General features: G+C 39.7%; 1 protein-coding gene across 5 annotated transcripts in view; it reads right to left on the bottom strand.

Annotated features, from left to right (window-relative positions):
• wipi2 (WD repeat domain, phosphoinositide interacting 2) overlaps positions 1 to 16514 on the bottom strand; it is a 30613-nt gene that overhangs the window by 10674 nt on the left and 3425 nt on the right. For all 5 annotated transcript variants that reach the window (XR_003674619.1, XM_028454823.1, XM_028454824.1 and 2 more), the window contains exons 3-6: positions 15382 to 15551; positions 3880 to 3976; positions 338 to 435; positions 105 to 197 (exon numbers count right to left, since the gene is read on the bottom strand). Coding sequence is in view for 4 of the 5 variants with exons in the window: in XM_028454823.1 (XP_028310624.1) it covers positions 105 to 197; positions 338 to 435; positions 3880 to 3976; positions 15382 to 15551 (458 nt within the window). In the remaining variant the exon portion in view is untranslated. The remainder of the gene's footprint in view (positions 1 to 104; positions 198 to 337; positions 436 to 3879; positions 3977 to 15381; positions 15552 to 16514) is intronic.

Raw genomic sequence — 16514 nt, 5'->3', positions numbered from 1 at the left:
AACCCTGATCGTGTAAAGCCTACAAAACACTCAAAGACATTTGTATTTGGTTTGTAAGCAAAAGAACACAATCGGATCAACAGAATGAGTCAAAATGCCTCTACCTTCTCTGATGCTGTGGCCAGCTTAGTTCCACTTGCATCAAAAGCAAGAGCTGCCAATGGGCTGTCGTGAGCTGGAATCATGTTTGCTGCTCTCTGGAAGGAACACAACACAAACAAACTCATGTTTTACAAAAATTCAGAAACTAAGTCATCTACAGAGCAAACACCAACAAACTAAACAACAAAATCCCTCCAAGCTAACACTGCAATATTCAAAGATCAGTGTAACCTACCAGGTTGACTGTGTCAAACACCTGAACCTCTCCTATTGTAGCGCTGCCTGGATACGCCAGGTAACAGTTATCATTGCTGATTGAGAGTGCACACAGACCTGCAGATAAAGGAGCACAAACACAAACCATTTTAATTACTGCAAACAAAGCTAAACGATGGGATCTGACTATGGGTGGGTGATATTCAGATCATTTAGACCAGTGGCTCCCAAACTTTTTACAGTTCCGTACCCAGACATTTAACCTGAAGCCATGTACCCCCACGCCTGGAATTCAAATGAGGTCCCCTGAAATGTCTAGTTATTTATAATAATAAAAAAACTGATTAGAAATGTATTTTTAAAATGTTTTAATTATTATTCTTTTTCAAATTGTAACACCACACACACAGAAAAGAATCTTAAATAACTGTAATCTATGCTTTCACTTACTTAAATTTAAATCTGTCAGTTTCTGTTTAGTTATGTTGAGGTTTAGTCCTTGTGGTTCTCTTTTAGTTGTTCTGTGAGTATGTTCTCGTGTGTTAACTCTTGTCTTTCAGGTATTCCTGCTGGTGTCTCCTCCTCCCAGTGATGTTAGTGTGTTTGGGTTGTTAGTGATTAGCTCCCTCATGTTTCCACCCAGGTGTGGCCGGTTCCCAATCAGGCCTCTCTCACTATATAGCTGAGTGTTTGGACAGTGTGATTGCTGGATTGTTGTGTATTGTCACCTCCTCGTGTGTTGCTGCATTTTCGTTCCGTTATCCTCGTTCCTCCTTGTGCTCGTTTGGATTTTTGGTTTATGGATTAAACATGGACAATCATTTTAAACATTACACCTACCTTCTCTCTCTGCCTTTGGGACCACACCGTGACAAAATCCAGTTTTAATAAAATGCATGTTGTTATTTTGTGCACTAATCCTAGCAATAACAAACATTATCAAAAGCTAATTCTAGAAAGTAAGAAAAAGACTCTGGAAACGCTAAAAAATGTGTGATATTAAAATGTGGTCATGACCTAAACAAAGTTGGGAACCACTGTGATGTTGCATACAACGTAGCCCTACAGTAAATTCAGTCTCTGAATGTGACCTATTCTGTTGAGGAGTAATGATTTATAATTTAATCATCTGTAAGCAATAGAAATCGGTAAAGCAATGTAGCTCTCGTCACATTTGTACTTTTTTGTTGAGATTGTTTCTATGTCACCATGGTTACTCATACATGGTCAAAGTGTAATTTGTGGCAATGCATGGAGGCTCCTGACTGCTGGTTAATTTATATGTTTTATTCATGTACCCCCTATGACAATGTGTGTACCCCTGGGGTACCCGTACCTTACTTAGGGAACCTAGGATTACTATTATTTACCAATAAAACAAACCACTTCAACTTAAAATCATGGCCCTAAATGGATAAAAGATAAGTCAAGGTAATTTTCAAACATTTTTAAAAATGTATGTAATCAATTTATCAAACTGGTTCAAAGTACAATTAACATCAAACTAAAAGGTTGAGCATTTATTTTTTCAATATAGTTTTACAATAACAATGATAATGGGTCATTGAGAAAAATGCCTTTTATTAATCACAAGCAGCAAAATATCAACATTTTGTGGCACTTTTGACTTTTTCCTTTATTAAGGCTGAAATGTGATTCAATTCTGTCATGTTGCTAAACCATATTCACACTGTAAGCTTTAATGCTCAATTCTGATTTTTTACTTAAATTTGATTTTTTGTTTGTCCATTCACATTACCATTTAAAATGTGACCTGTATCAGACTCCAGTGTGAACATTTGTGGCTCCAAACTGACCACATGCGCATTGTCAGAGTTTTTGTGCAGTGGAGCTAAAGAATGAATGAGCAGGTGCAGAGGATAAGGAAGAACCATTTTGCTTTTAAACACAGACCAGTTATGATATGAACCTCCAAGCTTTGACCAGAACCCGGCGGAGCAAAACTGAAACCGACAGGTCCGACAGACCTGAAACTGACAATTAAAACCTATTTTTTCCTCATATAAATGACATATTTACATTTGTTTTACTGGTAAGCCTGCTTTATTAATAAACAACTGTTAATGTCAACAGAACACGGGGAAACAAGCGCATGTCAAATGCACAAAAGACAGTGGATCTATTTACATAATCCACGTATCAATTATAAGGATAATCCATGTTTTTGTGCAGAAAAAGCCACACACACACGCACGCACCCACACAAAATACGTATTTGATTTAGGACGACACATCCAAGTGACCTGGGTTGCATTTGAAAAAATCTGATTTGGGTCATTCAGACAAAATATTGGACTAGAGCATTAAGTCCTGCTGTGTGAACGTAGCCTTAGTTACAGAAGAGAAATACATGCAGTGTTTCCTCACATGTCTCTTAGTGCTTCAACACAGTTTTACAGACACACAGACATCTGCACTGAACCACAAGCAGCCACTAGCACAGAGGAGCAGCAGCGCTAATCAAAGCGTGTCCGTGCACTGGGAGGGCGGGGCAGAGGAGAGTACTTCTGTGCTTTGAGCTCTGATGTGCTGTGTATGGGCCACAGACAAGACACTGCGAGGGATAAAATGTGCACTACAGACGATTCTATGCACTCTGTGATTCAGCAGATCGTCGTCATATTTTAATCCTCAACAATGTAGTATCGTCAGATCGCACACCCTTAAATCCAAGCAATTTGAGAAAATAGTTTTGCACTAAGTTTGACTTTTACTTCAAACGTAAACTGTACTTAGGGTCAAAGCATGAAGCCAGGAAAACATCTCCTTTCCAAACCTTAGTTCATGGTATATCAGTGTTATTTAGCTGAGCTCTTAATATCATGATAATGTTCGTGTATATTTTTTGTAAAAAAAAAAAGCAACACAACCATAAACTAGAGTTGGTTTTCCAGTCTCACCACCCTCCCTAATCCTCCAGTGATGTTCAGGCTGAACTGAAGGAAAGGACAAAGCCACTCATGGTCAGAAAATGCTAAATTAAACAATGGTTACATTATGGTGTATTTAAGAGCGTCTGTCATATTTTGTGGTGTGGTTCATCAGGGCTCAACATTGTGGCTGGTGGTTCTCTTAAGAGTGGAATTAGCACTTTGTAAGAGCCTGGCTGTGTGAGTACAGGCAGTGTTACTGTCCCATTGATATTAGGACCTCAGATTTTCAGTGATTGCATAAAATGGAAGGAAATGGCAGAATACTGTATATCCTCACCAACATGTTTTCCAAGAATATCACATTTTTGTAAAAAAAAAAAAAAAAAAACCTCCCAATTAAATGGATGGTTAAATGTGTAGCAAGTGTTTGTGAGAGCTTAATAGACAAATGTTAAATATCACGTGCCGTTTCGTACTTGTCTTTACCTTTAAAACATTTACAACTTTTACTCAATTGAGGTTTATTATGTCAGCATTACATCAAAATAGGGAACATTGATAAAACACAAATGGGTATGGCCCTGAAGTGGAACCCAAAGTGAACAGGGAAATCAGAGGCCCTATCACTGGGAATAATGGAAGTGACGCTTCTATCCAGCAGCCTAACCTGAAGGGTTTGGGGGCGTCTCCCTGATGGTGTGGAGCACTTTCATGTCTCGGATATTGTGAATGTAAAGCGACTCCTCCAGGCACACAATCAGCCTCTGCAGAGGAAACAACACATCATTATTCAGGGTTGGGATCAATTACAATTACATTTTCAATTACATTTAAATTATGAATACGGTAAACAGCATTTTCTCCAATTACAATTATTTTTTATCCTCAGAAAGTCAATTCTAATCACCTTCTCAATTACTAAAGTTCAATTACAATGAATCACAATTACTGAACCTGAAATAAATAACCTAATAAAATAAGCTTCCTCTTGTGTTAGCTTTCTGTTAGCATCTCTAATGCTAACAGGTCCTAAATCAGCTGTAATATACACTAAAAACATATATCTATCATCAAAATGTATTTCCTATCTATTGATTACCTTTTTAGGCTTCATAATCAACGAAAATATGGTTTTTAATATTTTTGGTGGAGGCATTTGGGTCTTTTTTGTGTCAGCATATCATAAATTTATATATATTTTTTAAATCATAAAATGTGTAAAAGCTTGATATGAAACACATTTTAATAATTATTAACTACATATGTGTAGAACTGTACATAGAACTGTAACATGGTTCCTTAGTTTTGAGTTAAATTATAACTGACAACTTTCATAAAATTTTCATGACAATTACAATTACAAAGTAAAATATCTGAACAAGTACAATTGAATTACGATTAAGTATGATTATAACAGCAACAGCTTTTTAAAATGACCACACTTTATTCACAATGATTTTTAAAAAACTTTTCCAAAGTATTTTACCTAATTTCCATGATTTAGTTCTGAAGCGCTAAGATCTTTTTTCGCGTATGCATTTCCTGGTTTTTAGCGTACGCCAGCTGAACGTATGCAGTACTTTCACTTTGAGATAACACTTAACATCTCTGAGGTTTAACATGTTTTAAATATTTAAATAAAATAGGCTACATTTCCAAAGCTTTTCCAAAACAGTTAAAATATTCCATTACTTTACGAGACTGGAAAATATTTTTTTCAAATCTCGTAACTTTTCCAGGAATTTCTGAACCGTGTGGAACCTGTACAATTATAATTATGCCACAATTGTAATTAATCAATTACACAATTACAGTCATAATTGGGAAATACCCTGTCATTATTATTACGAGTACAGTGCTCGTCGAAAGTATGTATCAGGGCTTGAAAGTGCGACCAAAATGGTCGCATATGCGAGTATATTTTCAATGTGTGGGAGTGATCATTTTATCTGGTCATATCCGTGCGAGTGTGTATAGGGTGACGTTATTTTATACGGAGTGGCTGAAAGCTTTGTCACGTCCCACAGAGTACACTTCTCTCTCTCTCTCTCTCTCTCCACGCTGCTGGATTACCGTAAAATTGTCTATAAACAGGCACTGCAAATTGGCTGGTGGATAGGTTGACCAAGGATTGGCTGAGGAGACGGTGCATGCTCACGCAACTTTGCTGCAGGTAATGGTGAATGAGCAGAGTATAAACACCAATGAGCTCCTTTGGAGTGTGGGCGGTCCACTATGAACGTTGCCAGACATAATCACTGAGTTCACGCTCACATTGAAGCAGCAGTAAAAATGAAGAACGTGCTGAGCTCAGCGATAAAGCGTACACACTCATCAGAATCATCATGGAGGGACCAGAACTGATGGACTATGATACCAGGACAGATGTTCAGCTGTGGTTCTCTCAGGCCAGGGGTCTGAAACCTGTGGCTCTGGGGCCTAATGTGGCCCTTTGACTCTTATACAATGGCTGCCTATAGCTTTAAAAAAAACTATTGTAATAGTTATTTTTTACAGAGTCTATTAATGACAAATAAAATCATGATATAACAATTTATTAACCTAATATAAATCACGTTGTACAATGACTCAGCACATTCCTACTTCACCTCCTACAACATCTACAGACCATCAACTTTCCTCCACCTGTGACTAACCTTAAGTTTTAAATCCCTGGTAAGAAACTAAACCAACAAAAACACTATTCTGGAAGAAAATACAGATTTCATGTGTGTGGGAACAGATTAATTTAACCACCAATGTACAGGTTAAATACAGTGCCTCTCGAAAGTACTAATACACCTTGAACTTTTGCACATTTTGTCAGGTTTACAACCATAAACATAAAGATTTTATTTTGAATTTTTTACTGAAAGTTCACACACAAGTAACAGACAACTGTGAAGTGAAAGTAAAATGATACATGATTCTGTTATTATTTTAAAAATAGAAAAGTGAAAAGTAAGGAGTGCACAAGTATTCATACAGCTTTTTTCTGAGTGCATTAAATAATAGCCTTTAAAACATTCCTAATGACTGCTGAATGTTCACACTTTGCCCTAATGATTAAATAGAGGCTACCTGTGTGTGATCTACTCTCAGTATAAATACAGCTGTTCTGTGCGGGCCTCAGAGCTATGGTCGGAGTGTATTGGTCACTAAACAACATCATGAAGGCCAAGGACACACCAGAGAAATCAGGGATAAAATTGTGGAGAAGTTTAAAGCAGTGTTAAGTTATACCAAGATTTCCCAAGATTTGAACATCTCACGGAGCACTGTTTAACCCATCATTCGGAAATGGAAAGAGTATGGCACCACTGCGAACTTACCAAGACACAGCCGTCCACCTAAACTAACAGATCGAACAAGGAGAGCACTGGTCAGAAAGGCAACCAAGTGCCCTAAGATGACTCTGGAGGAGCTGTGAAGTACTGCCGCTGAGCTGGGGGAATCAGTCCATGGGACAACTATTAGTAGTACTCTACACTAATCTGGCCTTTATGGACGAGTGGCAAGAAGAAAGCCATTAATGAATGGAGGCCATAAGAAATCCTGTTTGGAGTTTACCAGAAGTCATATGGTCATATGCTTAGGTCAGATGAGACAAAAATTAAACTTTTTGTCCCAAACGCAAAACGTTATGTATGGCGCAAACCTAACACTGCTCATCGTCCTGAGTGCACCATCCCCAGTTTCAAATATGGTGGGGGGAGCATCATTTCCTGTTTACACTCTACCGCTGCTTGCAGCGCTCTACTACTGTGTTCTGCTAACTCTAATCAAACTTGTTGTCATTGATATTTTAGCCTTGAAAACACTTGTTTTAATCTTTTACCGTAGAGTTAAACGCACGAAGGTTAAGTAAAAAGCAATCTCGCCTCTTATAGGCAGTGTAATCTCCTTTAAACTTCCTTTTGTCCTTAGCTTAGCTTAAATTTAGCACCTATGGCTTCTCTCTCCTCTCCTCCGCTCTCCTGCCCGGTGTGTCAGATGTTTAGTTACTCCTCGTCCTCCTTTAGGGACAGTGGTAGTTGCATAAAGTGTAGCGTACTGTTAGATATGGAGGCGAGGATCAACAATCTGGAGAAGCGGTTCCGCACCCCTGATACCAAAACCTAAGCTAGCAAGCAGGACCTAGCCGGTGCGGACCGTGCTAGCTCTAGCTTAGCCTCCCCCCCGGCCAGCAATGAGTGGGTTACTGTCCGTGGTAAGCATAGTCGAAGGTCAAAAAGCCGCTCGGGACACCACCATGTTCACGTCTCAAACAGGTTCTCCCCCCTCCGTGAGGACAACACACTCACCGGGGAACAAACTCTGATAATTGGCGACTCCATAGTGAGAAACGTGAAGCTAGCAAAGTCAGCGGGCATCGTGAGGTGCATCCCAGGGGCCAGAGCGGGCGACATAGAATCAAATCTAAAGTTGCTGGCAAAGAGTAATCGTAAGTTTGATAGGATAGTCCTCCATGTCGGCACTAATGACTCCCGACGTCGTCAGTCGGAAGCAACCAAAGTGAACATTGAATCAGTTTGTGCTTATGCTAAAACAATGTCGGACTCCGTAATTTTCTCTGGTCCTTTACCAAATCTGACCAGTGATGACATGTATAGCCGCATGTCATCATTTAACCGCTGGCTATCGAGGTGGTGTCCAGAAAACGAGGTGGGCTTCATTGATAATTGGAGATCCTTCTGGGGAAAACCGAACCTGATAGGAAGAGATGGAATCCACCCTACTTTGGAGGGAGCATCTCTACTATCAGAAAACATGGGACAGTCACTGTTATGACATCTCATGAATGAGACCATGTTACAGAGGGGGAGTCCTCCACGCCCCTCTGCGCTTGCCTTAGGACAGTTTCCCTCCCATTGCTATTATGATAGCTGTGTTCATCGCCATGACAACTGTTGTGATGGTGGTGAATATTATTTTATGGAGACGGTGTCTGTCCCCCGACCCATATTTCACAATGATTTTCAGAATCAGAATCAGAATCAGCTTTATTGACCAGGTACAGTTTAGAACAATACGAGGAATTTGACTAGGTAGTTGCAGTGAGAGGAGACACATCAACACACCGGAGCAGCCATTTGCGGCGCCCACATATTTAGGTGAAAAAAGGGATCAATAACAGGAGGAGAGGAGGGGTGAGGGGAAAAAAAACTGCCAGTTTGAAACTGATTTCCCTAAACAGAGAAAACAGTGTGAAACCAGGAAAAAAAACCGCCTCTGCAAACATAAATGTAAGCATGACACAGTCAAACAACTCGAGACAAGGCATGTAGGAAGGGTTGGGTGGGAGGTTGGCTGGGGGAGGGGGTCAGGTGGGAAGAACAACAGGAGTCCAGCCGTTTGGGGACATGGGCGTGCTGCCAGTCGGCGCTGCAACCACGCCTCCATGCAGCTGCGGATGGGGAGGTGGGGAAAGATGGCCGACGAGGCATTTGAAGTTGAAGACCTGTAGCTGCGTTACTGATAACCAGATGACGTGTGGAAAAGTTCAGCATCAACAGTTCCAGGAGGAATGTAGGGAAGGAGCGGGGGGAGGGAGTGGGGGTAAGAGCCGCCGTCTGCAGAAACTTCCTGGTGATAAGAGTTGAGACAACCTTGGCTTTAGCCTTGGCAGCTGGGGAGCCGAAAGGGAGATAAGCAATGTGATTTGATACAGGCTATGTTAATTTCCAATAGCCTTCTGTCCTGGGTCTCTCTGCTGTAATCCAATGAATGGCCTAGTTTCCACTTCCAAGCCGGGTCTCGAACTTCTCCCAGTTGTTATCCATAACGCGTAGACGATCCAAAAGCAGCTCCTGCTTGCTTTTGATATCGATCAACACATGAGTCTGAGTGTTCAGAGCTCTGCTACATCCTTCAGAAATCACTGGCAGCTTTTCCAAAACAGTCGCCAGCGTAGTACGGACTTTTCGATAGATTAGGAAGCCACCAGTTCCGATCAGCAGCATGCCTACTATCATTATTCCAATCATGTAGATGTCCTCCACGTCTTCCACGGAAAGGATGGACAGACACACAACTCGCCACTTGTTCCAAGGGTCAAGTGTGTATCCAGCCGCAAACGTCCCGCTTGGACATGCGGGGTCACCACCCCTGGTTCTTTGCGTCGAAAAAATCTGATCGATAGCACTGAGAGACCAACTAATTAGTTCCATTATTCCGGTTTTGGATGAGTTGCAGAGAGAGGCTCTTGTTAGTTTCACAAGACCTGACAAAGCAGCAGCTAGGAGAGAGATAAGACGGAAGGGAGGGACAAACAGAGAATGCGACTGACCTCGTCGAGAGAAGCAAGAAGAACATAAAATCAAATAAAAGAGCTATCAATTATAAAAATCTGAAAAAAATTAAAATCTCAAATCTAGAAACACCAAAACATAAAAGCATTAGATGTGCTCTATTAAATATTAGATCACTGAGATCCAAATCTCTACTAGTAAATGACCTTATCTCAGAAAATAACTTTGATTTATTCTGTTTAACTGAAACATGGCTGTATCAAGATGAATATGTTAGTTTAAATGAAGCCACTCCTCCCAGTCATTTAAATACTCATATGCCACGAGACATAGGCCGTGGAGGTGGTGTAGCAGCTATTTATCATTCCTCTCTCCTAATCTATCCTAAACCAAAGGCCAATTACACTTCCTTTGAAAGCCTGGTTCTAAATTTATCTCATACCAAATCAAAAACCTGCCAGCCAGTCTTATTTGCGATAATTTACCGTCCTCCAGGCCCTTATTCTGAATTTCTATCAGAATTCTCTGAGTTTATATCAAACTTAGTCCTCAGTTCTGATAAAATACTGATAGTAGGAGATTTTAATATCCATGTTGACAAAGATAGTGATAGCCTGAGCTCAGCCTTTATGTCCCTAATAGACTCAGTTGGCTTTTTTCAAACTATTAATGAAGCTACTCATCGTTTAAATCATACTCTTGATCTTGTTCTAACATATGGCCTTGATATTAATGAACTAAAAGTCTACCCTGAAAATCCTCTGCTATCAGATCACTTTTTAATATCTTTTAACATTATCCTAGAGGATCTCGCACTGTGCAATAAAATAGTTACGAGTAGAAATCTGTCCAATAGTGCTGTGGCTAAATTTAAAGAGGCCATTCCTGCTGCCTTAAACTCAGTGCACCATCCAATAAATAACTATGATATTAATTATAACCCCTCTCAACTGGATCTGCTTGTCGATAGCTCTGCTAGTCTACTAAAATCCACCTTGGACTCAATTGCCCCATTGAGGGAAAAAACTATTAAACGTCAGAGGAAAGCTCCGTGGTTTAGCTCTGAAACTCACACACTCAAACAAACAACCCGTAAATTAGAGAGAATGTGGCGCTCCAATAAAACAGAGGAGTCACGAATACTCTGGCAAGAAAGCCATAGTAAATACATGACAGCCTTACGACATAGTCCATCTACATACTATTCCTCACTAATTGAAGAAAATAAAAATAATCCGAGGTACCTTTTCAGCACTGTAGCCAGGCTAACACAAAGTCAGAGCTCTATTGAGCTCATGATTCCTCTAGCCCTCAGCTGTGAGGACTTTATGACATTTTTTAACCATAAAATTCATAAGATTAGAGATAAAATTAGCCACTCCCTGCCTTCACCTGGGCCTGCTGTACCATTAAATGTAAATAGGCCTAACCTAAACTGTTTCACACATATAGGACTTCAGGAACTTAACTCTATTATTTCATCCTCCAAACCATCGACCTGCCTTTCAGATCCGATCCCAACTAAGCTGTTTAAAGAAGTTGTTCCCCTAGTCTGCCCATCTTTGTTGGAGACAATAAATATATCCCTATCAATAGGCTACGTGCCACAGTCCTTTAAAGTAGCTGTAATCAAACCCCTTCTCAAAAAACCTACTCTTGATTCCAGCACTTTAGCAAACTACAGGCCTATATCTAATCTTCCTTTTATTTCAAAGATTCTTAAGAAAGTTGTGGCGGCTCAGCTCTGTGACTTCCTTCAAAACAACAGCCTGTTCGAGGACTTCCAGTCAGGTTTCAGAGCTCAACACAGCACAGAGACTGCTTTAGTTAAAGTAACTAATGATCTACTCTGGGCTTCAGATGAAGGACGACTCTCAGTGCTGGTTTTATTAGATCTTAGTGCAGCTTTTGACACTATAGATCACTATATTCTACTAGAGAGATTAGAGAAATTACTTGGAATCACAGGGACTGCCCTAAACTGGTTTAAGTCCTACCTATCTGATAGGTACCAGTTTGTACACGTGAATAATAGGTCTTCTGTGTACACTAAAGTAAGCTACGGGGTTCCTCAGGGCTCTGTGCTAGGTCCAATCCTCTTCTGCATCTATATGCTCCCCCTTGGTAATGTTATGAGAAAATACTCTTAACTTCCACTGCTATGCTGATGATACCCAACTGTATGTATCAATGAAGCCAGGTGAGACAAATCAGCTATCTAAACTTGAGGCCTGTCTAAAGGACATTAAGGCCTGGATGGACCAAAATTTTCTTCTTCTCAACTCAGACAAGACTGAGGTCATTGTACTGGGCCCACGACACCTTAGAGAAACCTATGCTAGCCTAACTGCCCTAGATGGCATTACTCTGGCACGAAGCACAACTGTTAGAAACCTTGGGGTTCTATTTGATCAGGATTTATCCTTCAACTCTCACATAAAACAAACTTCAAGAACTGCCTTCTTTCATCTCCGTAACATTGCTAAAATCAGATCTATCCTGTCTCAGAGCGACGCCGAAAAACTAGTCCATGCTTTTGTTACCTCTAGACTGGATTATTGTAATTCTCTTTTAGCAGGCTGCCCGAGCAAGTCGCTTAAGACACTTCAGCTGGTTCAAAATGCTGCAGCACGTGTACTGACTAAAACTAGGAGAAGAGATCACATTACTCCTGTATTAGCCTCTCTGCATTGGCTTCCCATAAAATATAGAATAGAATTCAAGATTCTTCTTCTCACTTATAAAGCCCTAAATGGACAGGCACCAGTCTATCTCAAGGAGCTTGTAGTGCCATACAATCCCCCCAGAACACTACGCTCTCAAAATGCTGGACTACTCGTTGTTCCATTTGTCTCTAAAAGTAGTATAGGAGGAAGAGCTTTCAGTTATCAGGCCCCACTTCTCTGGAACCATCTACCAACCACGGTTCGGGGGGCAGACACCCTCTCTACCTTTAAGGTTAGGCTCAAAACATTCCTCTTTGGTAAAGCTTTTAGTTAGGAACCAGCTCATAGCTCATAATTAAGATGCAATAGGCATAGACTGCCGGGGGGGGTTCTGGCATGCTCGGTTGGAGAGAGGTTGGAGACGGCGTTAAGAGAGAGGTCATTTAGGCTAGAGAGGGACCGGAGAGGGTCCCATTCCTCTCTCAAACACTCCCTCTATGTCTGCTTCTTCCCTTGTGTGTTTGCTCCTGTTCTCCTTCTGGCTTTTGTCTTGCAGGTCCGTGGGATCCTCAGTGTGGAGTTACAGAGTCTCAACAACTCTGTCTCCACCCTTTCCTCTGCACACACCCAACACAGCATAACGTGGATGGCTGTTCATCATAGGAATGGGATCCACACAAGGTTCCTGCTGCTTAACAGAAGGTTTTCCTTGCCACCATGATGAATTCATGTTGGGTGTGGGATACATATGTATGTGTATATACGTATATATGCATTTGTGTGTATCCATAAAATGAAGAGTCCGTCCTTAAGACTGCTCTACTGTAAAGTGCCTTGAGATACCATTGGTTATGATTTGGCGCTATACAAATAAAGATTGATTGATGCTATGGGGCTGCTTTTCTTCAGCGGGGACTGGAAAGATTGTAAGAATAGCTGGGAAGATGGATGGAGCCAAATACAGGGACATTTTGGAGGAAAACCTGCTAGAGTCAGCAAGAGAATTGAGGCTGGGGCGAAGATTCACCTTCCAGCAGGACAATGAGCCTAAACACAAAGCTAAATCTACAATGGAATGGTTTAAAACAAGACATTCATGTGTTAGAATGGCCCAGTCAAAGTCCAGACCTAAATCCAATAGAAAATCTGTGGAAAGACCTGAAGACTGCTGTTTACAAACGCTCTCCATCTAATTTGACAGAGCTCGAGTTGTTTTGTAAAGAGGAATGGGTTAAACTTCCTGTCTCTAGATGTGCAAATCTTGTAGAGTCATACCCCAAAAGACTTGCTGCTGTTATTGCATCAAAAGGGGGTTCCACAAAGTATTAACTCATGCTGTATGAATACTTGTGCATGCCCAACTTTTCGGTTTTCTATTTTTGGGAAAATAACAGAATCATGTATCATTTTGCTTTCACTTCACAGTTGTCTGTTACTTGTGTGTGAACTTTCAGTAAAAAATTCAAAATAAAATCTTTATGTTTATGGTTGTAAACCTGACAAAATGTGCAAAAGTTCAAGGTGTATTAGTACTTTCGAGAGGCACTGTATGTATGTTTTATGTGTGGCAAGAAATGAGTAATTAGCATGTGTTGATCACATGATCATGTGTTATTATATTCATGTTACTTTTTGTAGACTTTCATATACATTAACTATAAAAATCTTCTTTATAAACATTGTGTTCATGTAAACTGAGATGTGTAAGAATTTGAAGATGAAAGATACTGTTTTATTTATTGATGTTAATATATTTTATTTTAAACTGTTTTTAAGTTTCCATTTACATGATCAATATAAATCAAATCAAACTTTATTCTATATAATTATAACTGTATATAATGTAATACACTGTATTGTCTTCATAGAGAAGGTATTTATGGCTCCAGGAGGACTTTAATCCAGGTGAGATGAGGTTCAATGGTTCCTTGTAGAGTAAAGGTTACAGACCCCTGACCAGGGGAAGAGGGTTAGGAGACCCCACTATCAGAGCTGGACCCTCTCAATTTAATTCATGGGGTGAAACAATGCAGATGATAAGTTGGTTATGTTACTGTTAACTTCATTCATGTACAGCATTTCTGTAAAATAAATAAAACAGAATACATGTAACCTGTTGTTATGATTTAATATCATTTAAAAAAATATGTTACGTCTTCTTTTAAAATGATATAAAATAAATGACCTGTTATTTCAGCCACTGATTGTTGCAGAAAAACTTAATTTTGACACTAAAATATTAAAACATTTAGCAAATATCTAACTGTCAATCTTTACTTCATACAAAACTACGATACACCAGTTAAGTCAACTATTCATCAGCATTATGTCTATGCTGTACCCCCCTCCCCCACCCCGGCTTAAAAAAAGGAAGAAAAAAAAAAAAAAGGATGTGACCAAATTCTGTGCTGGTGTGACCAACTGAGAAAGTTAGTCGCACCAGTTCCACCACTGGAAAAGTTAGTGTAGAGCCCTGTGTATTCTTGTGGGAGCTTAAGTAGAGTTAATTATGGTCAAATGAGTATGTGTTTAAGGCTGGATGTACATAGAGGTGTACATACTCTGTAGAGTTATAGAGGGGTTTATTTGAAGGTGCAAAGTAAAATAGCACGTGCGATTCCCCTGGTTTAAATCTATGAGAGTTGTACTAAGTACCAAACATTGTTTTTTTACAACTGTAAACACCATTTGGAGGCAGTAAGTTACTTTGTGTGAGGGTCTGACATTAACTGAAGAATACACACTATGTTATACATTTCTTATGTTTCATTTGTGTTCCGGTGGTTTTGTTCAGGCACCTAAACAGGCAACTATTGATCACACAGTTGTGTTTGGGCACTTTTGCGGGCTGCTAAGGGGTCCTGACCACTGAATGTACGGGTGACAATATTCTCTGTTACACCATTCAAATGTTCGGCAGGTTGATGTATTGTCAGCTTTACATGTGTGAATATGTTTAAACAGTTTTTTTGTTCGTTATAAACCTCACGGGTAGTGCACCGTTCACCTGTTTAATGCATGTTTTTTTACCAGAGCTAATGCTAATGCTAACTGGCGGTGATTGGCTCTGGAGAGGAGCTGTGCAGTGATTCTAGTGGCTCTGCTCCAGTGGACAGTTTCATTATGAAATAATTCATAAATGATAGAATTGCAGTCCAAACAAATCCAATGCTGCACATCTTTGAACCAAGTGGCAGCCAAGGTGAAGACAGACAGACACACACAAAGACAGACACACAACCTCCCTCCCACCTGTCTGTTGAGTTTGACGGCCAGGATGGTGTTAGAATACGAGTAGTTGCAGATCTCAGTCCCTTTCTTAAAGTGACAGACTTTGAGCTTTCGTGGTGCCTTCAGGCTCACGATGGCAACCAGGCTGCTGGAGAAAAGACGCTCCACGATGCACACATCCTCCGTGTCAACTGCATATGCACAGAAAACATCTCTTAAGGGTGTTAGAATTAGTTTATAGAACATTCACAAGACAAACTCACAACAGGTAACACATAGTATGGTGGTATAAAATGCCTGTATGAAAGAAATAACTTCCCTAAATAACCAATCTAAAAAGTTTTGAGCTAAAAAGCATTCATTCTTAAACCTTTGCTCAGTATTTAAAAAAATCAAATCATTAAGACAAACAAGCATGGAATAAGATTAGCCTTTTTTGTTTTTTAAGGTACAGTTGGGTGAACAGGTTTAAGAATTAATAGCTACTTATTGCATTAAAAAACAACAATATATTGCTGCACATGTTGCCTGTAAAGCCTATTAGCTTTTACACAACTTGTTGCATTTTTTCTATAAAATCCGTTCAGAAGAGATGTTTGGAAACTGCCAATGACGACACTCAAAAACACCTCTAGAACAAAATGTTGCAATAGGAGAAATGGCCTCAGGTGCTCTCAGTCTCAACACCTGATTCTTGTTTGTTACCAACCAACACAAACCCAGAAAAATATACTAATGTAGTAAAGTAATGTGTAATTACCTTAAAAGATCCTGCATTACCTTTTAATCAACATACATGAACTGATTAAGGGTTTGAACGCACAAATAAATACTGTGCTCGTTTTAGGTTATACGAATCAGAGCAATTGACGGCAGGGGATGGGACTTGGATAAGCAAACTGCTTCTCTCGTCTCCTTTTTCGGCATGTATAAAAAAAAAGAATAACAAAACTTCTGTGAATGCAACCATGTCGGAAATAAACTGAATTAAAAAAAAAAATGTATGATTTTTAGTCATCGTAGTAAACTGCTAAAATGTCAACCGAGAACAAATCAAATCTGAAGAAAAAGAGGAATCTAAAGCCCAATTTACTACTTCAAAAAAATTTGAAATTCACTAACTATAGGTTGGCAATAATAAATGTTTAGTTTAA

The sequence above is a fragment of the Gouania willdenowi genome, chromosome 8 (genome assembly GCF_900634775.1).
Source record: "Gouania willdenowi chromosome 8, fGouWil2.1, whole genome shotgun sequence".
NCBI lineage: Eukaryota > Metazoa > Chordata > Actinopteri > Blenniiformes > Gobiesocidae > Gouania > Gouania willdenowi.
The sequence above is the reverse complement of the archived record's forward strand: the minus strand, read 5'-3'. Positions and strand labels throughout refer to the sequence as shown.